The following is a 27,362-nucleotide window of genomic DNA, read 5'->3' as shown; positions in this document are numbered from 1 at the left end:
GTTCGTGTACGTACATCAGAGTACTATGGCAAGCCATGTCAAATGCACAGTCGGGTTAAGAGGCTCTATATCTGGTGTTCTTTCACCAATCTTTGACAATTGCCAAAAGGCATTCTTTGTCTCCTGACGATGACTAGAGCAAGCTAGTCGAAACGTTGAGACCAATTCAAGAACTGACTCTAAGGTAGTGCAGAAGTTACGATCCTGTATATAAAGCTATTAAGTCCCAGCCAATTTTCTACACCGTCTGCCCGGGTAGTAGAAGTAGGACCTTTTCACAGCACCCGAACAATCTACTCCGCGGTAGTAGAATAACAAACGACAGTTCTCTAAGAACAAACTCTATGCAAGTAGATACACACATGGTGTTACAGCAAACCAAATAATATATATTGATACCTCACCATGCAATGCCCCAAATCATATATTAATTGTATGGTATAGCTTACAATCAACAGATGATGTTTGTGTTTTTTACTTGGGCAGAGATACTATGCCACGGACTCCTACAAGAGAAGACAGCGAGTCTCTGTCGAGACAGCACCATCGGTGGGTATCCGAAGCCGATACATCCGTATCACGGCGATTTCATTTACAACCAATTATTTATGTATGCGATTTGAACTTATTGGCTGCGACTGAATTCGTCATAGTAATGGGAAGATCTGAAAGTAGAAAAAACGCCATCGTCAAAAAGGCTCCTTCGGGCACCCCAAATTATATCCACTCACCAAACCTCTCGTCACAATGACAAACATGATGTGTATAATAAACTGACACGGACCCCACCATTAACTTGTAAAATATAATTTTGAAAACCTACGGGTCTTCAAGTCCATAGTCTTAAGAGTCGCTGAATTGAACGGCACCATCATTTAATTACCGAAACATTCTCAATATTAATATAAAAATCGCAATTAATATTGCACATAGAAAATGTCATGCTGACAGTGTGACCGATTGCGTCCATGGAGCATTACAGTATTTTAGTTTTTATTTCATTAGCCTTTTTGAGAGGAGTGCACTATGTGGTATGGGTGTATAGACGATGTGACCTCTGACGTCACAAGAAAACCATAACATGATTCGCCTGCATACCACCGGGCAAAACCTTTGTGTTTTGGCAGCCAGCTAGAAAGTGTATGCAATCTTACCATGACTACGTGTCTTTTTGCCCGGCGAAACATGACGTATACTGTGGTGGTTTTTTTTTTTCAACAGAATGCGGTTTGAATGTAAACATAGGTCACATCGGTCTATACTGACAGATTTACCCAAACCTTACAGTGTTATAGTAGTGTGTCCACCACATCTCAAAATGGCTAATTGGATTTCATTTATTTTTCCACATCACTTATCATGATCACATACACTCATTTATTAGAAAAGTAGTTATAAACGGTACAACATTTCAAAATCGTCTAACCTTTTAATGGCAAATATTAAAATATTTAATGAAGTTTTTATTTATTTTAGGTATACATTTTACGCTTTACTCATTCATTTTCTTACGTAATATTATTGTTCTCAGTACATTGTGAAGTTTTATTGGTCGAGAATCAATCACGTGATGTGATACAAATATTTGTTATATCACGGTCACAAATTGTGAAGTTTTAGTGGTCGAGAACAAAATTAATCATGTGATGTGATACAAAGACGCGTTTTCCTCGTTGTTTACCGGTGGGATGCATTACCTTGATCGTTCCCATCGTTGGTCGATTTCCAGCGCTTTGTACGAAACTGCCGCGTGTTCGAGGAAAATTGAGTAATTGTTTCTTTGAACAGACTGTCTGCTTATTAAACTAAGCAAAGGCCTATTCCGTTGTACTAACGTTTAAAGAAGAAAACAGAACTCCGAGAAGAGGGATAATTATAGATGTTAAATTATAATAATAATGTTAAAGGAACGATACAGAATTGGTTTTTGCTAACAAAACAGTTGCTGGCAGTGTAAGCACTTTATGTAATCCACCATATACATAAACTGACAAACCTGTAGAAGTTTGAGATCGATCGGCCACCTGGGTCACGAGAGAATAGTGAAAAACCGATTACAAATTTTGCATTTTATCGATGCCAAAATAAAAATGAACAAAACGCTCACTGAGCGATAAACTCCAAACGCGAAGTTAGATTATTTATTTCTCATCAAATATGACAAATATTTCAAGGGATGTTTTCAACTATTATCATCATAAGACCGTGCAAGTTTTATGTAAATCTGTGCTCTTCACGATTTTTGTTTCTTACCAATTCTGTAACGTTCCTATAAATAAATTTAAAAATGTGGAATAATAATGTTAACAAGGTATAACAAATTAAAAGAATTGCACGCTGTGACGGGGGTCCATGGGTATTATGCACTCTCTGTGGCAACCTTCCGGTGTACAAAACACCATGGATCCCGTCACAGCATGCAGCAATTGTAGAATGTAGTAAGGTTGGTTCACCAACCTCGGACACAACCTTGCTATATGAATGCTAGACGTTGATTTTTAAAGTCATGAATCTTTTGTGGACAACTCCTGGGGGCGCACTATATTATTGTGTGAATATTGCCCGGAACGGACAAACATCACGAGATTTCTAATATTAAGCAAACTGTAAATATTATTCTCACATTTCTATTTGATGATTTGTTTGTGTGTAAGAATTTCATTATCAAGGGTAGCCTAGTCACCGAATAATGTTCTGAATGATTTTATTTTTGTATAAAAATGTATACTTCTATGAAAAGTTGAGATGACCATAAAAACCACCATTCTGTAAATTTTAATTTTCGACTGTGTGCACCCATAGAGCTATAGAATAAAAAATTAGCTTTATGTGTGCACCCCATCTTGGCCACCAAACACACAAAAAAGTCGCATGTATTGAGTTTTTTTTTAATTGTGATTTTTTAACAATACTCAAAAACATTCTTCAAGTTTCACCCTGAAATCAGTCGCCTCAAAAATTTTGATTTTATTTTGATTATTGAGAACCTTCAAAAATATATTTTCATGAGGCTTGATGCTGTGATTCAGTCACATCAGAAATTAGTCAAAAGGGGATTTAAGTCAGATTTTGCTTAATATTAATGTTTTAGTCACTTATTTTGAGGGTCATTTTGTAAAAATTCAAATTTAATTTGTAACCAAGTTACGTGTGGTACTGCACTAAGAATAGGTCATCAGGACCCACTTGTTTTTAGAGTTCATGAGTTACAGCTGCAACCATTATTTTGTTTTATATGTAATAATTTTGTATTCATTCCATGATAGACTTTGCCACTTATCGAAACCACGGCTTCGGCTTTGGATTGGGCTTCAGGCTCCGTTCTCTCGTCTGAAACCCTGAGCGTGCATACGCAAAGCACCTGCAATTGTCAAAACAACCGCGGGGCCAAGCTAGCCTGAGCCAACTCCAAAGCTAAATCCAGTGGTTTGAAAAGGGCCTTTGTAACGCTAGTAGATGACAGCAGAATCACCAGGTACATTTCCGACCATTGTTCGTGTAAATCCATGCACACGTCACATCACAGAGAACAATGGGTTTACCTGGTAAGTCTGCTGCCACCTAGCGTCCCAAAAGTCCCCCGTTGTTTTTCTTACCACAGGTAATATGTGCGTCATATTTCCAATTAAACTTCATTTATTCGGTGAAAAATAATTTATCAGCAGGTGTGTTTTTTTTTTCGTTTTGATTATTCATTTCTGTCGAAGATGGAAACGATAGGCCTACTGTGGGTTGAGGAGTGTTTTTCGGATGCTGTAATGGTAATACCAGTCCCCAGGGCCCAATTTCATAGAGCTGCTAAGCAGACAAATTTGCTTAGCATGAAATTTCTTCCTTGATAAAAACAGGATTACCAACTGAATTTCCATTCGTCGCATATTGCTTGGTAGTATTCATTGTTGTTGTTTGCTTATCGTGAAAATCATGTGCATTTGGTCGGTAATCCTGTTTTTATCAATACAAGGAAGAAATTTCATAATAAGCGAATTATTTTGATGGCTTAGCAGCTCTATGAAATTTGGCCCAAGTAATATCGGGCATGATTTAGCCAGGCCTGGATAATGTCCAACAAACACCCAGTAGAGCAGCCATAAGAATTTTTTAAGAAAAAACCCTGGGTTTAAAATTGACTGTTGCATACTCGCCAGAGGGCGCCCTTTCGACTACCCTGCACATCACAAAAAATAGACAACTCCAACAAAAACTTGACTTGGTCGTCGCGTAACGAGGAAGAAGAATCTTATTTGTTGGTAGTTTTCATAGATTAAAGTCAACATGCCTCGTATCCAGATAAAAGGGGGTGTTTGGAGAAACACTGAGGTGAGTTAAATGAAGTTTTTGCTCTCTTAATTGTTCTAAAATAAACGAATAGTTTGTCTAAACTGTTTAACCACGTTACCACGTAATTGTTTTTGAAGCATTAATTTGATACATCATCCGTGCATTTCCGACACATAAATCCATTTCAGGAATCTCCAGCAAAAAAAATTCTATGTTTTTGAAAATGCAATTTCTTAAACAACTCTCTTAATCAAGGTTAAGGTTAATAAGGCTTACTCTCATTCTGAACTGTTTGTTACAACGTTATTTCGATATTTAACAATAGTAGGCCTATAATATTATATAAAAAAACAGTTAAAATTGAAAATTTTGCTTGCATAAAAATTTAAAATCAATTGAATTAAAAACTTGAAAAGACATATATCTGTAAATGGGGAAAAGTTTCCTTATGACGCCACCACTTGTTTTGGAAAAGTTTCCGTACGGCGCCACCACTTTTTCATTCGAAATAAAATAATATAGTATCTAATTTACCTGATTGATATATCCCTTTTTGTAAAAATGAGTGAAAAAGTGGTGGTGCCATACGGAAAGTTATCTGTAAATGGAATGGAGTAGTTGCAGAAAGAAAACCTAGTTAAAGCCATTGGACACTTTCGGAACAGAAAATAAAATTAAAGTTCACAGATTTACAAATAACTTACAAAGTTTACAGAACAGAAGGTAATGGTGAAAGACTTCTCTTTTTGAGAAAACATTAAAACAATATCAATTCTCCATATCGAGATTTACGGATTTATTTTAAACACATATCATGACACGGCGAAACGTGCGGAAACAAGGGTGGGTTTTCCCGTTATTTTCTCCCGACTCCGATGACCGATTGAGCCTAAATTTTCACAGGTTTGTTATTTTATATATTAGTTGTGATATACGAAGTGTGGGCCTTACATAATAATGTTTACGGAAAGTGTTCAATGGCTTGAACTTTCCAGATAGAAAACCTAGTTAACTTTCCAGTACAGCCGGATGCTTGCCTCTTAGCTCTTGTCATACAACATCAGGATTTTGGTTATTAGTAGTGTGCTCTTCTGACGAATAGGAGAAACCCACCACTAGGTCTTTTTTTGCCGAAAGGTGATTGCCTCCTCCATGTTCCCTGATCTCTGCCTTGTTGGTGCCCTTAAGTTAAAATGCTCCTGTAGAAATTAAGCATTTCCTCATAGAGTCATACTCATTTAATCATAGGATGCCCTTTTGGTAATACACGACAAGGAGAAACTCCTTTAGTACCCTTGTCCTTTCAATAGAGCATACACTATGCTAGGTGGATTTCACAAAGAGTTAAGACTGGTCTTATCTCAAGTTAAGATGAGTTACTCGTCCTAACTTAGGATTAGCTATACATTTTTGATATCTCCTAGGACTAGTCCTAAGCTAAGACTAGTCCTAAACTCTTTGTGAAATCGACCCCTGGCCTGGTATTGTATTATTTTTATGATAAATCCAATGTTGTTAATGTCATATTCCCGCGCTATTGTCAACAGGATGAGATATTGAAGGCGGCTGTGATGAAATATGGCAAGAACCAGTGGTCAAGAATTGCCTCCTTGCTACATCGGAAGTCTGCCAAACAGTGCAAAGCAAGATGGTAATTATTGATATTTATTTGACAGTTTGCAGTGAAATAGTTCACATTGTGTCCAACCCTGTAGGTGATGGTGATTCACGGAGTCTGTAATTCTGTTGAATTGTAACACCATCTGGGAGGTTGATGGTTTAAAGTAAAAGGGGACCCAAACCTAGAAAGATAGATACATCTTTAATGTCTCGTCAGGGGAACTTCTTGTAGCCTTTGAACATGTTTGACAGTACAATTAAAAACAAGCATAAAATACACTCTAGTGAAGTTTGATGAGACGTCATGTATCTAAAACCTTCTGTTCACAAGTTGATGTGAGTCTGCAAACAACCGGGGTTTAACAGTTTTGATGTCCTGGTAAGTTTTCAGTGCATACTGATCAAGACATTGAGTTGTTAAACCTTGTTGTTGTCAAAACCACTACACCTTATAGAACTCAGACATTTATCGTTGAAGTGTAGGGTGCTAGCTTTATTGTTGCATTACAAGCACCCTTATCAACAGGTTCCTTCAGGTATTGGAGTTCCAACGGTTATGTTCACTTTGAGGTGTCTTTGGTTTCATAACAAGAAATACATACAGTCTCCTGACGATGACTAGAGCAAGCTAGTCGAAACGTTGAGACCAATTTAGAACTGACTCCGCGGCAGTACAGTTAATTACGATCCTATAAGCTAAAGTAGTAATCCAGTCTATTTTCTATACCATCCGCCCTGGTAATAGTTAAACAGCAGGACAGTTCTTTTCAGAACTGAGAAGCCTCCCGAACCTCCGATTATCTACTCCGCGGCAGTAGAATAAAGCAAGACAGTTCTCTAAGAACAAACTCTACCTGGCAAGTAGATACACACATGGTGTTACCACAAACCAAATATACATTGATACATCATGCAATGCCTGAAATCCTATATAAGAAATACATAACAAACATAAAAAATGACAAATAATATTACATGTAGATTGAAATTTGCATCTGGGATAAAGAATATTAATTTTTGTTTTTACCCATATACACCAATGTGAGTTGGCACTGTATATTCAGTACTTTCCCAAGCTCTGTGAAGAAAAATATCACGGGTAGTACTTGGGTGGGATTTGAACCCGCGACCTTTGCAATTCTAGAGCAGTGTCATACCAACTAGATCACCAAGATTCCCCGGTAGATAGAGGCAGAAACAAAAATAAAGAAATAGCTAACAGCTAATAGTAAATAACTCTTTACAAATGCATGACATTTCTTTGTTATTTCTGTCAGGTTCGAGTGGTTGGACCCAAGCATCAAGAAGACAGAATGGAGCAGAGAGGAAGACGAGAAACTTCTCCACCTTGCCAAGCTGATGCCGACTCAATGGAGAACAATAGCGCCCATTGTCGGCAGGACAGCGGCCCAATGCCTTGAACGCTACGAGATTCTCTTGTAAGACTGAAGGCAGCTTCTTTTTATGGCTTACTGCAGACAAACTATAAAATTTGAGGAATCATGTTTTTATTTTATTTGGTTTTGTTTTTTTGTTTTTTTACCCATATAAAAATGGGTTTTAAAATTATAAAAATTTAGGTTTTGCCCATAATGGGAATTAGGTTGGCGACATAATTTCTTTCCCTGCCTTTTACCTCTGTGTACCTCAGTTCAAAGCCTTCCTTAGACCAAAATTTTGCATGTGGATAAGGTTTTGGGAATTTTTTTCCCCCCATTTGGGTTTTTTCCCCTCCCACATCTAAAGCTGGAACAATTCGTCTTGCTCCCTATTCATCGTGTTATTGATGCCAAATTGTGCTGTTAGAACTGTAATAAGTAAATAATTTTTAAGTTCATTTGAATTTTTGAGAAACTTTAGGCATTTCAGAAAAACAACTTTCGAATAGTTTCTAAGACTTAAGAACTGGAATTTCAGGTGTATTCATTTTTTTCTATTCTTTTCTGCAGAGACCAAGCACAGAAGAAGGAAATGGACGGGGAAGAGTTCAATGACCCCAGGAAGCTGAAACCAGGAGAGATTGACCCTAACCCAGAGACTAAGCCAGCGAGACCTGACCCCATCGATATGGATGAAGACGGTGAGACACAAATCTTTAAATACCACTTTTTGTTTGTTCCATTCTGTTTGAGATTTTAAGATGCAATCCTCATTAAGGTAGGCTCATAGATTGGTAAGTACTCCAATTATTTAGTAGGTGGAAATTTGCATTCAGGTTAAAGAATATTAATTTTGGTGAAACGAAAACTACCAATACCGATGTGAAAGAAATTACAGGCATATTACACAAGTAGGATTCGAACCAACGATCTTTGCAATTCTAGAGCAGTGTCTTACCAACTAGGCCACCGAGATTGGCCAGTAGTAAGAGGCAATTTGAATCCTATATTTTAGGACCTCTGCGCACCCCACACCCTCAAACATTTTTTTAAACCAGTTTAAACTCTGATCTTAATTTTGTTTCCAAACAGAGCTTGAGATGTTGTCAGAAGCCCGCGCCCGTCTAGCCAACACCCAGGGCAAGAAGGCCAAACGCAAGGCCCGGGAGAAGCAGCTGGAGGAAGCCCGACGCCTCGCCGCCCTCCAGAAGAGACGTGAGCTCCGGGCGGCCGGCATCGAGACCAAACAGAAGCGACGCAAGAAGCGGAGAGTGGACTACAACGCGGACATCCCATTCGAGAAGAAGCCTGCCCCGGGTTTCTACGACACCACCGAGGAGGCCATTGCTCCGTTGGATCCAAACTTCAAGAGGTTGAGGCGACAGGAAATGGACGAAGGGCGAAGAGATGAGGTCGAAGAGGTGAGGGATTCCAAAGATAGAAATATAGCAGCAGTGCTCGAATTTCACACTGGACCACCCACTAATATAATGGGAATTGTACACCCTATTTGCAAAATGGAAGGTTCTCCTCAGACTTCCAGAATGGATGGTGCAACAGTGCATCCGTTATGCAAACGCTTATAATTGTGAAAAGTCGTACCTTGCTTAAAATAGCTGAATGTACACACAAACGGGTACATGCCGCGAAAAAAAAACCTGCACGGAGCATAATCATGAACATTTTTGCCAAATAGAGGTATGACGTTTTCGCACTGACTCGTAAACCGGCGCAGTTGAATCTTTACTGAAAGGATTCGGGTACTTTTTCAAAATGTCCACATATTTACATTAAACTTGCACGGTTTGAAGATCATGATAGTAGAAAGCTTCCCTTCAAATATTACTTACTGAGAAGCTGTAGTTTTTGAGAAATGAGTAAAACAAGTCACAACATAATTTTCGTATCAGTGAAACGGAAATTATTTTAACATGTAAACCTATTAACCAGTTATGATATATACCATGACATACCTTAACTGTTTAATACATTTTACCATGCTAAAACTAAGACAAAAATTATTTTTGTGACATGGTTTTATTAATCTCCTAAAAACTACAGCACCTTTGTAAGTAATACTTAATGGGATGCTTTCTACTATCATTATCTTCAAACTGTTTACGTTTAATGTAAATCTGTGGACATTGTGTTTTGTGTTAGAAAAAAAGCACATAGACCCATTAAGCAAGCCCTGTTTTTCACTTGTTTTTTTTTTATTTGCAGAGAGAGCGTAGAAAGGACAAACAACGCTTGAAGAAGAAGAAGGAGAACGATCTACCATCAGCCATCTCAGGGACAAACAAGTAAAGACCTTTTCACACTGTATCTCTTATCCCCATGGAATGCAGCCCTGGGGAGGCCCCGAGACGTGTTGTTTAACCCTAGGGTTACCCCAGCACTTTTTCTTACTGTGTCTCTTTGCTTATGGTACAAGCAAAGCCATGAAATTGGGCCAAGTACACAGCAAAGGCCTGGTAACACAAGCCTCGATAACGCGAACGAAAAACGAGAATGTTAAAAATGCACGCTCTCGATTGGTTGAATAAGCGTGGGCGTATTCTGCGTGGAGCAATTTGACCGATAGAATGCGTTCTCTTTGTGTCGTTATCATTATCGTTGCACTGTGACACGGCCTTAAACCCTCTTTCTTTCATATTGACCAGTACCATACAAATCTACTTTGTTTAGTTTGATAATCGCACCATGTGAGCCTGCAAAATGGTTTCATTGTAATCAATGCACCAACACATTTTTCATAGCTTTAAGTAATTTTTTTCTCCCAACTAAATTTGCGTCCGTGAATCCTTTTCAGAATGGCGGAACCACAAAAGAAACGGAGCAAGCTCGTGTTACCAACGCCGCAGATATCTGATGCAGAACTGGAAGAGGTAAGATAAAAAGAATCACCCTTTTTCCAAGTTAGCCTTTTATTGTTGTATTTTATAATCATTAGTAACCATTCAGAATAGTCAATGTTTAAAATAGTCAAACAAATTCGGAATTGTGGGTGTGTGGATCAAAAGAATTAAATGGCCCAGTGACCAGGGGTAATTATGTTGGAGCCCATGATAAGCCCTACGGGCGTGGAAAGTGCAATATAAAATGGGTAAAAACATAACAATAATTTATATTCTTTATCCCCGTGGAAAATTTAACATCTCTTATATCGTTGCAATATCCGCTGCCAAAACATAGGATTCGAACTGCCTCAAACTACCAGGCTATCTCGGTAGTTTAGTTTGTATGACACTGCTCTAGATTTGCAAGGATTGTGGGTTGAATTCCACCCGAGTAATATGCCTGTGCTACTTTTGTCACAAAACTCGGGAAAGTACTACGGCGCTAATACACATCTGTGTATGGGTAAAAACAAAAATGTATAATATAAAAGCTAATTATTTATTTTATTTTTTTTAACAGGTGGTGAAACTTGGCCAGGCTAGCGAGAGTGCGAGACAGATAGCGGAGGATGGGGGTATCGCTAACGGCCCATCCCAAGGTCTGCTGGCCGAGTACAATGTCACCCCAGGCCCTGCTAATCTAAGGACTCCACGGACACCGGCGCAGCATGATACAGTACTACAGGTAAATATATTCACCGATGGATACAGTAACCTGGCATCGTATCGATGGGCTTTGGTATTGGCAAGTTAGGCCTATATGAAAGTTGGGAGAGTGTGGGTTCATGTCCCCGTCTTGACACTTGTGTCCGTAAGCAAGACACCTAACCATTAATGCTACGTCCTTCGGATGGGACGTAAAGCTGAAGGTTCTTTGTGATGCGTAAGAGCACCCAGTGTACTTATCGCAAAAGAAAAGGGGTTCTCCTGGGTGTTCCTGGTTTGATTGGCAGCATATTGTGCAATGATCTCATACTTCAAAAACGCAGATCCACAATACATTGCAGGAAAAAAATATATTTTGAAGCGCATTGAGTCCCACAGAATGATGGATATGAGCGCTATTTTTTTTCACTTTTTTTTTATGCAAGTCCCCTGACGCACAAGGCCGAAGGCCACTTCAAGGTGTGGGCTACAATTATTTTTTTCCAGAGGCCGTTGCCACCTACTTCTAGGGCTGAAACAGGGTTACCCCTTTCACAGTCCATACAAATGTAGGCTTGGGTATCATCAATTCGAAGCCTGGCCGGTAGAGCAGAAAGCACTGCCTCCCCAATTTTATGTAGCAAGTGTCACGACCGGGATCCGAACCCACACCCTGCTGATCAAGCACCAGTGCTTGAATCCGGTGCTCTTAACAGCTCGGCCATGACACTGCTATATAAGAAGCCACTGTTATTTTATTATAAAAAATGTGGGTTTAAAGTCAATTTATCTAAGTTAATAACTAAGAGTAAAAAGAAGAAGATGATCAGAGCAAACTGATCGAAACATTGAGTCATTGACCAACGGTTCTTTTCAGAACCACCGGTTCTTTTCAGAACCCAACACTACTCAATAAGAGATATTCACACAGTGTTACCGTAAACCTGTCTTAGACATACTTCCACCGTGCAAAGTTTCAAATCCTACTTAAAGGCAGTGGACACTATTGGTAATTGTCAAAGACTAGCCTTCACAGTTGGCGCATCTAAACATATGCATAAAGTAACTAACCTGTGAAAATTTGAGCTCAATCGATCATCGCACTTGCAAGATAATTATGAAAGAAAAATACACCCTTGTCACACGAATTTGTGTGCGTTTAGATGGTTGATTTCGAGACCTCGAAATCAAATTCGTGGAAAATTACTTCTTTCTCGAAGAGGGAGCCGTTTCCCACAATTTTTTATACCATCAACCTCTCCCCATTACTCGTCACCAAGAAAGGTTTTATGCTAATGATTATTTTGAGTAATTGCCAATAGTGTCCACTGCCTTTAATTTGTCTTTGTCCTTTTTCATTTTATTTTTTTGCAGGAAGCTCAGAACATCCTCGCCTTACAGAATGTAGACACGCCCCTGAAGGGGGGCCTGAACACGCCCATCGCCCAGTCTGATTTTGACGGTGTCACTCCAAAGAGGGCGGTTGTAGCCACGCCCAATACTGCCTTCTCTACGCCCTTCAGAACCCCGGGCCACAGCGACGGTAAGTCTTGTGTACTTTGGACACCTATGGGCAAGTTCAGGGCCCAATTTCACAGAGCTGCTTTGGCACAAAAATAAGCTAAGCAGAACAAAGTTATGCTAACCAGAATACGGTTACCCGCCAAAATACCATGTCATATGTACAATTTGTGACTGGTTTCCTGCTCTTTATTGCTAAGCAGGGATTGTTTAAGCAATATTTTCCTGTTTAAGCAACTCTATGAAATAGGGCCCAGGTTTTGACCAGACGTCAACTTGCAATTTCAGCCATATATACTTGGTCTGTTTTTAACTGTGAATAGCCAGATGCAAACATGGACGGTTGGCATTAACAATATCGAGGGTAACAAAATACTTTTAAGATGTTTTGGTGAAAACTAAGACTTGATATTTGTACTGAAATCCGTCCCTTGCTTTTTGACTGGTCAGGTATGACCCCCAGGCACAGCATGACCCCACAGCTCCGCCCGACCCCTGGTCAGACCCCAGGACGCACTCCAGTCAGAGACAAACTCAACATCAACAGTGAGGATGCTTTCGGTGAAGTCGACGACATGATGTTTCTCAGACAACAACAGGTAAAAATGAAAGACTTTCTTTGGTACTGTCTGTTTGTCTTATGACTGGCTGGGCTTAGTAAGCTACGTTATGTCTGTCTGTCTGCTTAGCCACTTGCCACAAGGAATTCTCTTTTTTTATCATGCTCACACGCGGGAATGTTTGTTGTTGTGAACATCGTTGTCGCAATGAAACCATGACAACAGTTGCTAACACTGTCCTTTCTTGTGATACCAATCAAGACCATTTACTGAGCTGTTTCTCTCTCTCTCTCTGTGACTCTTAACCTTTTCTCCAGCCTCTTTAATTGTTATCGATTTCTCTGCCCAAACAGAAATCAGAAATCTTTTTTCATAAATATTTCTTCAACAAATAAGTTTTCAAATTACAGGGCTCAATTTCATAGAACTATGAAATTGAGCCCTGTAGTCCGATAACTTATTTCTACTTAAGCAGTAGATGTTGATTAAAAACTTTCTGCTTAGCAAAACAAGCATGGAACAAGTCACAAACTGTGCGCATACTATGATATGTTACCTGGCCACCAGTAAGCAAAATGGTTTGGTGATTCTTAAATTTGAGTGCTTAAGTAGCTCTATAAAAATTGGGACCTGGTTGGTTGAAAGTGATTTTAATCACTTAAAATAAGTGGTTTATCCATGCTAACTCCATATTTGTGCACTTTTTTTGTTTAATTGTTTGAATACTGATTGAGTATGTCCTTATTCCATAAAAATTGAATAAAACTTATTCCATAAAAAACTTAAAAACATCAATTATTTACAACTTTTCCAGAAACACCTAAAAGGAGAGTTGCGACGTGGCCTGGCAGGTCTTCCAACTCCTAAGAATGACTTTGAGATTGTAATACCTGATGACTCGGACGATGTCGGAAAGGATGATGGTGACATGGATCCTAACTTTGTACAGGATGCGGCGGACATTGAGCTGGAGAGAGCGGCTCGACTGGAAGAAGAGAGTAAGTAATTTGGAAGGGCCGTTTATATTTATTTTATATCAGGCTTTTGCCCAGAATTTCTTTAGCTGTGGAAACAGTTGCATGGTAGATCATAAACAGATGCAAATCAATGAAGTGCTAAAAATTTGTGTATACAGTCTGTGCAACATGCACTGCCAAGCTAAATCAAACACAAGAACCTTCTCTGCCCTCACAGGTACCCATTTATCCCTAGGTGGAGAGAAGCAATTATAGTGAAGTGTCTTGCTCAGGGACGCAATTGTCAAGATCGGGACTCAAACCCACATTCTGCTGAACAGAAACACCAAAGCTTGAGTTTGGTGCTACTATCCAAAAAAACTGATCAAGATTGTGTTTTTCCCACAAGTTTTAAAGTTTGTTTTTGTTGCCGTCTCTCGTCAGGACGTCAGGCCCTGAGGCAAAGGTCAAAGGTCATTCAGAGAGGTCTCCCTCGACCCATGGACATCAACACGTCGATTTTACGACCGAAGGATTTGGACGCTCCTATGACTGATACTCAGAAGGTAGGATGGACTGGAGGTTGGGGCTTATTTGGATCCATAAGGAATCAAGATAATCCCTTATATGGACTCAAATTCATAAAGCTGTTAAGCAGTTTTTTAAAACCGTTTGTTTGTGCAAATAAGCCATTCAGGCTTTTAATACATAACTGCTGCTGCTACTATCATCCATTCTTTGGTCACTTCTCGCCTTGACAATGGTAATTCCCTATTATACAGAGTTACCGAACACCAGCTCCACAAACTACAGCTTTTACAAAATGCTGCCGCTCGTGTTTTATCAAAATCTAAAAAACATGATCATATTACACCTATATTGCAGGAACTTCACTGGCTACCCATTCGACAACGAATTCAATTCAAAATTCTACTTATTGCATTTAAATCTCAGTTCGGCTTGACTCCGTCTTATATTTCAAATCTCTTTGTACCTTATGCCCCCTCTCGCACTCTTCGTTAAAAGTCCCTTTTAACTATTCCTAGGGCTTGCTCATCATATGGCGATCGTGCCTTTTCCGCTTGTGCTCCCAAACTTTGGAACGCTCTACCTAACAACATCAGGGGCTGTAGTTCACTTCCATTGTTTAAAAACATGCTTAAGACTCATTTATTTAAATCCTCTTACACTTAGCTCATTACATGTCTTGACAGTAGATTATTCATTGTATAATTTTGTATTATGTTCTACATTTCTTTTTTGTTGTATGTATTGTTTTTTGTTCTGCGCCTCGGAATAGGGTCTTGTACACTAGATAGATGGCGCATTATAAATGCATTATTATTATACATTCATTGCAGTATTTACATAATTCTATTTACAAATAATAAAACTAAAACAAAACTGAGGAAAGTGCAAAACGTTGATGCTGAACGTTAGAGACGCCTTTGGTCGGTTTTGAAACGTGTTAAAAAAATTGCTGGACAAATTCATTTGCTTAGCAAAAGATGAGTGCGGCACCAGTTGCAATTATGATTACTTTTTGGAATTATGGCTGGTAACCAATTTCTGTTCAGCTAGATTGTTCTGTGCTAAGTAAGTTTTTTATGCTTAACATGCTTTATAGAATTGGGCCATGTTGTGTTGATTGGATTTGCTATTTAAGGCACAGGACACTATTGGTAGTTACTTAAAATGATTGTTAGCATAAAATGTTAATTTGAAACAAGCAATGGAGAGCTGTTGATAGTATAAAACATTGCGAGAAATGGCTCCCTCCGAATTAACGTAGTTTAGGTAAAAGAGGTAATTTTTCACTCAAATATTAAGACTTCTCTGAGGAGTATACAACCCTGTGAGCAGCCAAAGCGCTCCAAAGGATTTTTCATACACAACATCAACCTCTACCCTAACAGGTACCCATTTTATACCCCTGCCGTCGATTTCACACAAACTCTTCCTAACTTAAGACTAATTAGGACGAGTCCCAATCCTGCACTGTAGCATGCGGACCTTAAGATTAATCTTACGTTAAGACGAGTTACTCATCCTAACTTAAGATAAGACGAGTCCTAACTCTTTGTGAAATCGACCCCTGGGTGAAGAGAAGCAATCATAGTAAAGTATCTTGCTCAAGAACACAAGTGTCATCATGCGGGACCAGAACCCACACTCCGATGACTTAACCACCAGAACTTGCATTCGATGCTATAGACCGTATTGAATAACCCCTTTTTGCTATGAATAGTTGCCATCTTGTAGGGCAAACCGTATGCGCGTCCAAACGCGTACATCATCGAAGCAGGCAGCACGCAACATTCCCAGTTTGATTTCTACGGCACATGCACGCACACAAACAGACGCCATCTTGTAGGTCAGATATTTGAGCCACGTGCCAGAATATTCAATACAGTCTATTAACGACTCGGCCACAACACCCTACATTGATTAATGTCATGTTTTTGTTCCTGTAGGCCGAGGAGTTAATCAAAGAAGAGATGATCACCATGCTGCATTACGACATGTTGAAAACGCCCTCGCTTGATGCTGACGGTATCCGACGCGTGGAGAAACCGATGACCAAGCCAAACCCTTCACTTCATCAAGCGTACTTGGAGAAGACGCCGTACGAAGAGATTGACGAAACGGGAATGAATGAGGTACGTCTTGGAGTAAACAGCTCAGGCTTCTAAATAACCCGAGGTGTCCGCAGCAATGGCGTGGTGCCTTTTGCTGTGATGCCCTCTTCAAGGTTCCAATATAAACTTACATTTTTCCCCAATATAAGTACAGACCCTGTTGGTTGGCAAACGCCATAGAGCTGTGCACTGAGCAGACGCGATGTCAAGCACCCATTAGCCATGTAGAAAACAGCACGATGTTCCCTCATTTTGCTAACCAAAGCGTTAGTGCGCACGCGCTATGTGCAATTTACATATTTCATGGGAAGGGTCTGTTGCTGTGCCCCCTTCAAGAGGGAAGTTTCGAGGGCTGAACAACACAATTTTTTAAATAGTCGTTGGGTGACAACTCAATGCTTCGATCAGTATGCTTTGACTTTGTAAATGCTTTATTGTACCTAAGTTGCATTGGTGTTTTTTTTTACAGTATTGTGGTGTTCATGCAAATTTTTTGTCAATAAGGCTTTGGTTTCTGTTTTGCTTATTTTTACTGGTGTACTTTTTCTCTTTATCATTAATGTCTGCGGGAGAAAGTTTTAATTAGTTTTAATTTGTTGAAATTGTTTCAACAATTTTTTTGTCACTAAGGCTTTGATTTCCATTTTGCTTATTTTTATTGGTGTACTTTTTCTTAAACTGTTTCTGTGTAATTTTCTTCTTCTCTTTATAATTGTTATTGTCTGCGGGAGAAAGTTTTAACTAGTTTTAATTTGTTGAAACTGTTTCAACAATTTTTGTCACTAAGGCTTTGATTTCCATTTTGCTTATTTTTATTGGTGTACTTTTTCTTAAACTGTTTCTATGTAATTTTCTTCTTCTCTTTATAATTGTTATTGTCTGCGGGAGAAAGTTTTAACTAGTTTTAATTTGTTGAAACTGTTTCAACAATTTTTGTCACTAAGGCTTTGATTTCCATTTTGCTTATTTTTATTGGTGTACTTTTTCTTAAACTGTTTAGGTGTAATTTTCTTCTCTTTATAATCATTATTGTCTGCGGGAGAAAGTTTTAATTAGTTTTAATTTGTTGAAATGTCCCCCCCCCCCTTGTTCAGGCGCACAAGTTGCTTGAGAAAGAGATGGAGGTTGTCCACAGTGGTATGGGGCACGGAGATCTCTCCATGGAGGCTTACACACAGGTGTGGGAGGAGTGCCAGAGTCAGGTGTTGTACCTACCGATGCAGAACCGTTACACCAGGGCCAACCTGGCCAGTAAGAAAGACAGGATAGAGTCCGCAGAGAAGAAACTGGAGGTATGTTGACCTTCTTTGAGGTTTTTTTCTTCTTTTTTTAAAGTATGATAAATGTCACTTTATTGCTATTATAAGATCATTAATGACAATATCTATTTCGTAATGGTCAAAGGGGCATTAAATTAAAAGTGCGTACAAATTTAAAAGAGACTTTATTTTTGGAAATTAATTTTTTTCTTTTTGCAAAGCAAACACTTTGAAGACTCTTGATCAATAAATGCCACTTACCAAGAGCTCAAGAATATGCAAAAGCACTTTTATGAAACCCATACAAAACGCAGTAATGACCTTATGGTTCTGAGCAGAAGGAAAGTAGATGCAAATTTTGTCAGCACGTATGTTTTAAATTTACAAAAACCTGAGTGTTTTTTTTTTTATTTGTTTTTTTCATTTCGTAGGTGAATCGCAACTTCATGACTAAGGAGGCCAAACGTGCCGCTAAGCTTGAAAAGAAACTGAAGATCCTGTGTGGTGGGTACCAGTCTCGGGCACTCAGCCTGATTAAGCAGTTGGGGGACAGCTATGATCAGGTGGAGCAGACACATATCGAACTGGAGACGTTTGAAGCGCTGAAACGGAACGAGGATGCGGCTATCCCAAAGAGATTAGAGGTAAGAAGGGTTTTGGAGTGCCTCTAGGTCGTCCTTAATAAATTTTTGTTTCGGACGAGCAAACTTAATATAATTTTTACATTAGGTTCGGTTCATGACAAGAACAGTCGCATCTAACTTTTTAATGCATCAAACTTTTCATGTACTCAATTAAAAATTTTGTTTGACTCTGGAGCGCCTGTCTGAAACAGGTGTTAAATGCTTACATAGGGCTCATTTTCAGCAAACCTGTTAGCAGGAAATAATTGTGCTGAGCAGTAATAATGTTTACCAGCCAAAATGCCAATTGTTTGCATTGTTGTGCCTGAAGATCCACTCAGTTTGTTTGTTTTGGGGGATTTTAGCTGTACATAGAAGTGTCAATGTTCTTCTTAAAACCTGTAAAAACTTCTCTCTCTCCTTTTCTCTAACAATTTTTGTTAGTTTGTTGTTCTTTTAGATTGCTTTATGTTGCAGCCTGTGGCGAGTGTAGCTTGGGTTGTTGCATTTAGGAACATTTTTGAAATGTATTGCAGTTTACATGTTCTGTAATATTTCAGGTGTGCCACTGTTCTGGTTTTAAAATGGTCGTTCATTATTACCCCCTGGCCGGTTTAGGCTGTCCTGTTGGTTTAAATGTAGTCACATGACCAAGGCCGAATGGTATTAAAGACACGCTGGAGCTATGTTTGATCAGTTGGCTAAAGTTGTGTTTTTGATTAATTTTTATGTTTTGTTGCTCTTGAATATATTTAACTCTTGATAATTGTTTTGCCAAAGACTGGCAGGACCGGTTAGTGATGCTTTATTTAGGCCTATCCAGTCTCATGTTACATGTCATTTTGTATCTTGAAACAAATTTCTGCTGATGGATTTTGCCTTTATCTGTTTAAAACAGTATTTTGTACCCCCTTATTATTGCCGATGGGCTAGTACATGTAGACGATTATCTTATCTAGTCTGTTGTTGTATGTAGTTTTGTAACACTTTAACAAATTTTTTTTAACTAGCTTTGTTTTTGTACATAGAGCTTTGAGGCTGTTATGCAGCAATATTGCACTTTAACTGTTTCATTTTATTATAATTATCAGTATTTTGGGGATAATATTATTATCATTTATTTAAAAAATTATTTTTTCGGTTACAGTCGCTCCGAGAAGACTTGAAGAGACAGACGGACAGAGAAAAGGAACTTCAGAAACGTTTTGCCGATCTCACCTTCGAGAGGGATATGCTTCTCAGTCAAGATCAATGAACATGAAAGAAGGAAAGAAACAGCAACAAAAATTAAAAACCAAAGGAAGTGATGACGCCATACATTGAAAACGAGAGTCCCAGTCGCTGGCGATGCGTATTTTAACTCTGTGCGCGCTTTTTATTTGCGTTTTTGAACATCAAATGACCAGGGCCAAGTTTCATAGAGTTGCTTAAGTCGCAGAAGTTCCTACTTGAAAAATTCCTGCTTAGTAATAATAAGCATGATACCAGTCACAAAGTGTACACTTGACATGGTACTTTGTCTGGTAACCTTATACTGGTTAACACGATTTTGTTTTGATTAATTTAATTTTTTGCTAAAGCAGCTCTATGAATTTGGGCCCAGCTTTTTAAGGTTTTTCGATATTCTGTATACAAAAATGTAAATAAATCTTTCTAATTTTTTTCTCACCAAACAGTCTCATGCTGATTTGTGTTGCCTTTGTACATCTTGAAGTCTTTAGGAGTTCTTGAGTATATCATGTACTCTCATGGTAAGATGTATATTATGGGTCGTAAATGTACGATTGGTGAAACTCTTTGAGTACAAAAAGTAAATCATACATGTTCGGAAAACATAAAATAGATCAGATATGTAGGAACTTGGGGACCCTGGTACTGAAAGAGTTAAGTTTGTGAGAGTCAAGGCCGCTCATTAGCCAAACCTGTGCGTCGCGTGGACAAATTTGTTTGTTTTCGTCATCATTTTACCTCTAAGATGGTGGCTGGATAACGGCAATGCATAAGGTCTTTTGTCATGATGCTGAATTCCCACACAAAACGTGTTTTCCGTTTGGCTGTATTCTGAGGACACCCCTAATGATTACTGATGCATCCTTGGTACTGGTCCATTAATGTTTTCACGTATAAAAATAACGGCAATAAGAACATATGTTTGTTGCGATATTTTGATATCTATCTTGAAATCATAGACGATATTTTAATCAGTTGCAAAAAATATTGTGATATAAATATCTGCCATCTAGACTGGCTTGTAATGCACATTGATTGCTGGAATGTAGTATTAACCTTGGTCTCAATTATTGCATTACAATTTGTATTTCTTTTATGTCCGTCTACTGCCTCTTTGTAAAACATTACTTTCAAGTAAAAACTTGATTTTCCATTACGATGTATATAATCAGGTACAGTTAGGAGGCATGATATTTTTCCTATTCTAGTCTGTTTTCAAATGTTTTTTATTCCCTTGGGAAAAAAATCTGAAAAATTGTGATCAAACAGCCTGAAATGTCTAAGTAAGCCTACACCACGTCAGCCATTGTGTTCAATAAATTATTCCTACTTTTCTTTCCCAAGGACAAGGTATCATGGCTGCGTTTGTCACAATTTAAAATTTAATATGAAATGAAATACCACATTGATTCAAAGATTTTTGTTCTGGTCTGTTTTAATTAATTTACATTATTTTACAAAATACAGTCGGTTGTTACGGACTACAGATGACAATTATTTACAGCTTCTAAGACTACTTTCTGTAACTTACTGCCCATCGTGTTTTAAAAAAAACAATTTCCACTTTGGAAAGAGTACTAGAAAATCAGAGGTTTCTAAAAAGTTAATAATTGCTGATAACAGTTTTCTGCTTCGCCAAATAAAATTATGTGCAGGATACCAGTAAAAAAATGAAAATTTTTACATTGAATTTTGGCTTAATCTGGTCAGCACAATGTCGCTGTGCTAAGCTTCTTTTTGTGCTTCAATAAGTCTAATGAAATTGGGTCCTGGTAGATTATGGACCCCATTTTGTTTACCCTTCAAAACCATTCTCACGCTTCACTGATCATGCATGGTCGAGTACACTTTGATACAATGGTCAATATTGTGCCAGGTCGCACAAGGCAATCTCAAAGAAGAGAATCCATTCACATTTGCATGTCTCATAATTTTCTTGGGATTCGCAAGATGTTGTTTGAGAAATTACCAAGGTGATCTTATACATGTGCTGACGGCAGTTGGTTGCTTCCGAAGTTACAGAGCTATGGCTACATGTGGATTTTTGAATGGATTTTTGAATGGTAGATTGATGTTAGGGTTAAACAAAGGATGGATTCACCCTTTTCCCCCAAAAATCACAGCTTGTATATATCGACAACATGTGTACATCATTGTTTATAATAAACATACAGGACAATTCTCAGAAATGATATTTTTGTTAAAAGCTGTCACTCTTTTTAAGTCTTGTGGTTTTATAGGGATACATGTATGTAGATGATTTAAAATAAATAATATTAAGTGTAAAATACATAGAATGTTGATGTGACTGCAGCAGTCTTTGCGGAATTATTAAAAACATCTTACATGTACATCAGGCTCAATTTCATGAAGCCTGTAAGCACAACGTGCCAAGCCAAAGAAGAATATTGATTGACAGAAATAGGTCACCAGCCAAAATTATATGAAGTTTTGTGACTGGTGCCCCACTAAATTGTGGCGTAGCAGAGAAATTGCTTAGCAGTATTTTCTACCTAAGCTTTCTGAAATTGGGCCCATGTCTTGTACACATATACACATCTGGTCGCTTCCACATTACAATTCCATAAAAACTGCTTTGGCTAAAATTGATGGAGCGAGAATGTCACCAAAGACTGTCTCACTACTTGCCATTTATTATGAGATCCATCAACCATCTTCTTCTCACTCTGGTTTTGGTTCAAATTGTGGTATTCTTTTCCAATAAAAATCGTTCATACTTGGGTTACGATAAATCGCATGTTACAACACACTGCCCCCTGCGTCGCTTTGTGATACATTGAACCAGACAGCCATTCCTCTTTTTCTGGATGTTTTATTCTGATGGCATTTACAATAAACACTCTCAGTCCCTTGCCAACACTACCGAAGAGTGCCCTTAAAGCCTCCGACTTTTGACTTCATATGCCTGCCTCACTTTGATTTCCATAGTTCTTGATGTTAAACAGAGCTGGAAATTAACACTGGACCGCAGGCGGCCCGAGGACAGTGACTTTTGCCTCGGCCAGTAAACTCTGGATTGAACAAGTCTGGTGGTCTTGTGTTTTTCAATTGATTAAATGTACCTAACTGTGTAAAGATACACGCATGCACTTTTCCATTGTTTATCATCAAATATGGCGGTCGATGTTGCTGTGTGTAATCCATCTATATCCTAGCAAAGTACCACCTATTTGTCTACACGGCTGTGCCTCTCTCAAGATTCTGCTTGATTTCTGTAGTGTACTTCCCGTAGAATCTCTCGGCCTTCTTGTTGAATCTCATGTTGCGTTCGTTGATGTGGTCTACACGGCTGTGCCTCTCTCAAGGTTCTGCTTGATTTCTGTAGTGTACTTCCCGTAGAATCTCTCGGCCTTCTTGTTGAATCTCATGTTGCGTTCGTTGATGTAGTCGATGTCGTCCTCTTCGTTGAAGGCGCGTCTTCTGCTGTACTTTGATCTTTTGTCAATTCTAAACGGAGATACGTACAAACAAACAAAACAGAACATCAAAACATGAGAGAATATTTAAAGAGATTTTTTTTTTTGTCAGACAGATAATTTATTTTATGTTTTGTGATAGGTACAAATATTATATACGAAACTTGTATCATTGAGCAAGATGCTTTACAACAATTACTTTGTCTTTCGGTTCGGATGAGACATTAAGCTATAGGTACCGGGTACTAAGATTTGTGTTAGTTCATGTAAAAAAAAAAACAACACTTATCGAACAAGATTGCATAGAGGGTTAACCCTGGTGTTTCTGGTTCACATAGAACCCTTGTTTACAAGTTTCCTCAGGCTTGCGAGTTCCAGTATTAGGTAATCACTTATGTGGCATCCTTGGTTTCCTAACCAGTAATTTCTTAAATTAACACCAAACATAACCCCGAGCCTCAAGCCCAGTTAATTCTCCGTTCAAATGCGAAGCGAATTTTGACGTCTTCGCAGCAAATGTTTCACAGGAGTTAAGCCCAAGTCAACTGATGCGAAATTCGCAGCACAAACTGGGTTTATTTTAAGGTTTGCAAAAAGCCTCGGTGTTACTCCTATTTCGTTGACTTACTGTTTTTCCAGGTCGGTCACCATGCGGTCGATCCCTTCGGCCGAGTCTTTATAGTTCCCCTGCATGATGGTGTCCATCCCAGGGTACATGTCATCACCCCTAATGGAACAAAATAAAAACACCAAAACAAACGTTTTTAACTGGACACAACAAGGAACACCTTAACTTTTGTAACTGATGCCAGCTCTCTCTCTTTCTATGAATGCATTTCCACTTCCCTGTTAATATTTGTTGTGTTGTCATATAGCCAAGCGAGAAAGACTCTGCTAGGGTCGAAACGACAGGCTATTAACTATTTTTTGCATTTATACCATAGGTCTTTTTGGTTGGTAACCAGTTTGCAAAAACTAAATCTATTTTCTCATGCCGGCTGGAAATAACTTTACAAAAATCGATCATAATTAAACTTTTAAAAAAGTAAGACAATCATAAGATGTCTACCCCCAAACATTTTTGTTTGAATTTCTGCTTACATTTTCTCTTTCTTGCGTTCATATTCTTCCATGTTTACTTTCATCTGTTTGGTATTCCTCTGGTACTGTCGGAAACTGGCTGCTTCGTAACCTAAAACCAAACCAGCAAAAACAATTATGCATAAAACATTTCTAAAAATAATGGGCAAACTTCGATCTCATGCTCGCTCCAAGCTCCTCTGCAATTTGGAAAAAGCAACTGGACCCATCGTGTAGCCTCGAGCCTGTTGTACAGTGTAAATTTTGAGCCCCCCCTATTGTACGTTGTACATACCAGCAAAGCCTTGATCTGGATTCTTCTTCTTTTTCTTCTTCTCAAGTCTGTCAGCTTCTTCCGCTGACACCTCAAGCAGCTTTAGTCTCTCATAGTCCTGACCATTCGCCTCTGCTTCCTGGATAAGATTTTAAATGGAACAGTCGTCTATTGTCATAAAAAGTTGGAAGATTTTGTCATGAAAAATTGTGTTTAAATTCTTTTGAATAAAAGTGAGCACCTTTAAAGATATTGTCAATGTAGGTTTGCGGCAGCACCATGAGTCTTCAGACAGACGATCAGATCCAGCATCGCTTGAAAGAGATTTACACATTTACTCACGCCATGCAAAGTTCAGATCCACGTCTTTTTAGATATAATTCAGTTTGGCGACTGAAAGATGAACAATTCTGCAATAAATTACTGAGCAGGAAGCGGGAAATACTAGGATGAAATGAGTTTTGTCGTCCATACCTTCTTCTTCTCATCATCTTGTAAGATCCAGTCGGCTCTCTTTCTCTTAGCCTCATGGTTTGCTGGCAGTTTCAGACGACGATCTTCTTCAACAACCTCTGCATGGTTCAATTTCCTTGCCTCGTTCTACTCCCAGAAAGTAACAACAAAAAAAACATTACTATTAATAGTGGCTGGGCTTGAATTTGACACTACACCAAGAAACTGTTTAATACCGTCTTGCAATTCTAACATAGTTCTGATAATTTTTTGGTTTATTTGATGTTTTTTAGGTATTTAAAACTTGTTGTCGGTGCGTTGTCGGCACTCTGGACTTGTTGTCAGCTTTTAGTAGGACCGCCAAGATAGGTACTGTTTCAGAGTATAACTGACAAGGCAGAAATCTGTCAGCCTTTACTTACCCTGCGCAGATGGAGCTCCCTAAATCTCTTCATTCGATCTGTCTTTACAGAGGAAGAGGATGCAGTGGATGTCCCAGCATTCTTGCTCTTTAGAGAAAAGTACAAAAAAATAACAATTGTTTTTTTAGCTGTGGTGTCGCCAAACTCATCAACTCATCAAATGGATGCTAGAGTGGAACGGAGTCACAGGAACAACAACTTTTATACATCATTTCATTTAATTTTATTTATTAATTCTGGTTGTGAAGGCAAGGAGTTAGCACTCTCAGGCGAACTTAATCACTATACTTCCTCCATGACTTAAGTACATGTATTGCACACTAGCCAAGAACCCAATGCCAATTGAGAGAAGACAAATGAAGGAAATTCCATTTTTACAAAAATTTTTACTTGTGCGAGTGCGTACTCCACATTACTAGGCATTCTTGGCTTACTTACACAGCTAGCGCAGAAAATTTTAATTAATTTACTTATAATTTTAGTTGCGATAATCGTAACCCTCCTCCCTCCTCCCGACGGCCGCCCAGCCCGACGGCCGCCTGGGCGGCCGTCGGGAGGAGGGTTACGATTATCGCAACTATTATAATTTATAAGTAATTTAATTTTGTTTAGGAATCAATAAAAGTAAAACTCGCAATCACATGACTCAGAGCCCAATGAGAATGACCCCAATACATGGCTCTGGCTCTGCTTGCGCAGAATCCTCTGCTTTAACGACTACGTACATGACATACGTGCAAGCACTGATTTTCTGCGCAACGGCTACGCTAGCTGAGTGTAGGCCTAAACTAAGCCATTTCTAAAAAATTCAATGCTCAGCCTCATTTAAAGACAATACAACTGTTTTAAAACAAACAACAAGTTGTTAGTCCACATAATAAACAGATAAAGAAATAAAGGAAAGGGTTCTTCAAAAAATAAATCAAATTTTTCACGTTACTGCTTAAACATGTTAATTACAAAAGGATCATCGTACATCTGATGCGACGTAAACATTTTGTAAATAAATGATTTTGTATTTCTTGGGTAACCCATTTTGGGTCTCAAGATCATTTTTTATAACAAAAAATGGACAACAATTAAATAACGAAACGTTAAAGAAGCGTTCTTAGGATAACTTTCCGTATGGCGCCACCACTTTTTCACTCATTTTTACCAAAAGGGATATCTCAATGAGGTAAATTAGATACTATATTATTTCATATCGAATGAAAAAGTGGTGGCGCCATACGGAAACTTTTCCCGTTCTTATTATAAAGCTATCATGATCTTTTGCCAAGTTACATCCATCCAAACTAACAAAGTTGTCGAGTTAAAAATAAAATACTTACGGATGTCGCCATTTTTATTTTTGATTGCAACAACGACGACGTCGTACGCGTGATGAATGCATGCGATAATGCTGCGCATCTTGCGGGATAGTCTCGGTGCAAGACGTTCTTGTTGAGTTAATGTTTTCTAACAGCGCCCGCTATTGCTCAACAGTATTGTGAGCGTCCCGGAAAACTGGAACACGGCGGAAGACTGAAACCGCCACACCTGGGAATCAAACATGAAAAACAACGTCATATACAATGCCAAAAAAAGGTGGTCGCGTTTTGTAGATCGCCGAAAATCCGGAGTGGTGGTATACGTCTCTCTGAAAGGCAGTGGACACTATTGGTTAATTACTCAAAATAATTTTGAAGCATAAAAACTTACTTGGTTACAAGTAATGGGGAGAGAGGTTGATAGTATAAAACATTGTGAGAAACGGCTCCCTCTGAAGTAACGCAGTTTTCGAGAAAGAAGTCATTTTCCACGAATTTTTATTTCGAGACCTCAGATTTAGAACTTGAGGTCTCGAAATGAAACATCGGAAGAAAGCACACAACTTCGTGTGACAAGGGTGTTTTTTCTTTTATTATTAGCTTGCAACTTCGATGACCGTTTGAGCTGAAATTTTCACAGGTTTGTTATTTTATGCATATGTTGAGATACAGCAAGTGAGAAGACTGTTCTTTGACAATTACCAATAGCGTCCACCGTCTTAAATATTATTTTATGATGACGTCATAATTCTTACCCAAAATGAGGCTATGGG

At 38.6% G+C, this 27,362-nt stretch overlaps 2 protein-coding genes across 2 annotated transcripts; one reads left to right on the top strand and one right to left on the bottom strand.

The window, feature by feature from the left end:
• The first annotated feature begins 4,181 nt into the window (after window positions 1-4,181).
• On the top strand, window positions 4,182-20,883 carry LOC139946950 (cell division cycle 5-like protein). Its single transcript, XM_071944739.1, has 16 exons — window positions 4,182-4,320; window positions 5,829-5,932; window positions 7,179-7,340; window positions 7,851-7,981; window positions 8,373-8,701; window positions 9,504-9,583; window positions 10,093-10,168; window positions 10,701-10,865; window positions 12,200-12,368; window positions 12,797-12,945; window positions 13,721-13,904; window positions 14,307-14,428; window positions 16,337-16,522; window positions 17,596-17,793; window positions 18,192-18,404; window positions 19,531-20,883. The coding sequence occupies exons 1-16, from the start codon at window positions 4,276-4,278 to the stop codon at window positions 19,636-19,638; spliced, it is 2,421 nt and encodes an 806-aa protein (XP_071800840.1). The 5' UTR covers window positions 4,182-4,275; the 3' UTR covers window positions 19,639-20,883.
• Window positions 20,884-22,843: 1,960 nt separating this feature from the next.
• LOC139946951 (pre-mRNA-splicing factor SYF2-like) lies at window positions 22,844-26,707 on the bottom strand. Its single transcript, XM_071944740.1, has 7 exons — window positions 26,611-26,707; window positions 25,280-25,366; window positions 24,879-25,004; window positions 24,426-24,543; window positions 24,152-24,242; window positions 23,679-23,777; window positions 22,844-23,081 (listed from the first exon to the last, which is right to left on the bottom strand). Exons 1-7 carry the CDS (start codon window positions 26,620-26,622, stop codon window positions 22,916-22,918), a joined length of 699 nt encoding a protein of 232 aa, XP_071800841.1. The 5' UTR covers window positions 26,623-26,707; the 3' UTR covers window positions 22,844-22,915.
• Window positions 26,708-27,362: the final 655 nt, after the last annotated feature.

This window comes from Asterias amurensis, chromosome 14, assembly GCF_032118995.1.
Source record: "Asterias amurensis chromosome 14, ASM3211899v1".
Taxonomy (NCBI): domain Eukaryota; kingdom Metazoa; phylum Echinodermata; class Asteroidea; order Forcipulatida; family Asteriidae; genus Asterias; species Asterias amurensis.
This window is presented reverse-complemented; position numbering and strand designations above follow the sequence as displayed.

Coding starts and splice junctions, on each gene's coding strand:
- LOC139946950 (XM_071944739.1), top strand. CDS start 4,276: ATGCCTCGTATCCAGATAAAAGGGGGTGTTTGGAGAAACACTGAG. Junction 4,321..5,828: donor GTGTTTGGAGAAACACTGAG/GTGAGTTAAATG, acceptor TATTGTCAACAG/GATGAGATATTGAAGGCGGC. Junction 14,429..16,336: donor CTATGACTGATACTCAGAAG/GTAGGATGGACT, acceptor TTGTTCCTGTAG/GCCGAGGAGTTAATCAAAGA.
- LOC139946951 (XM_071944740.1), bottom strand. Junction 25,005..25,279: donor GGGAGCTCCATCTGCGCAGG/GTAAGTAAAGGC, acceptor TTCTGGGAGTAG/AACGAGGCAAGGAAATTGAA. Junction 24,544..24,878: donor AAGATGATGAGAAGAAGAAG/GTATGGACGACA, acceptor AATCTTATCCAG/GAAGCAGAGGCGAATGGTCA.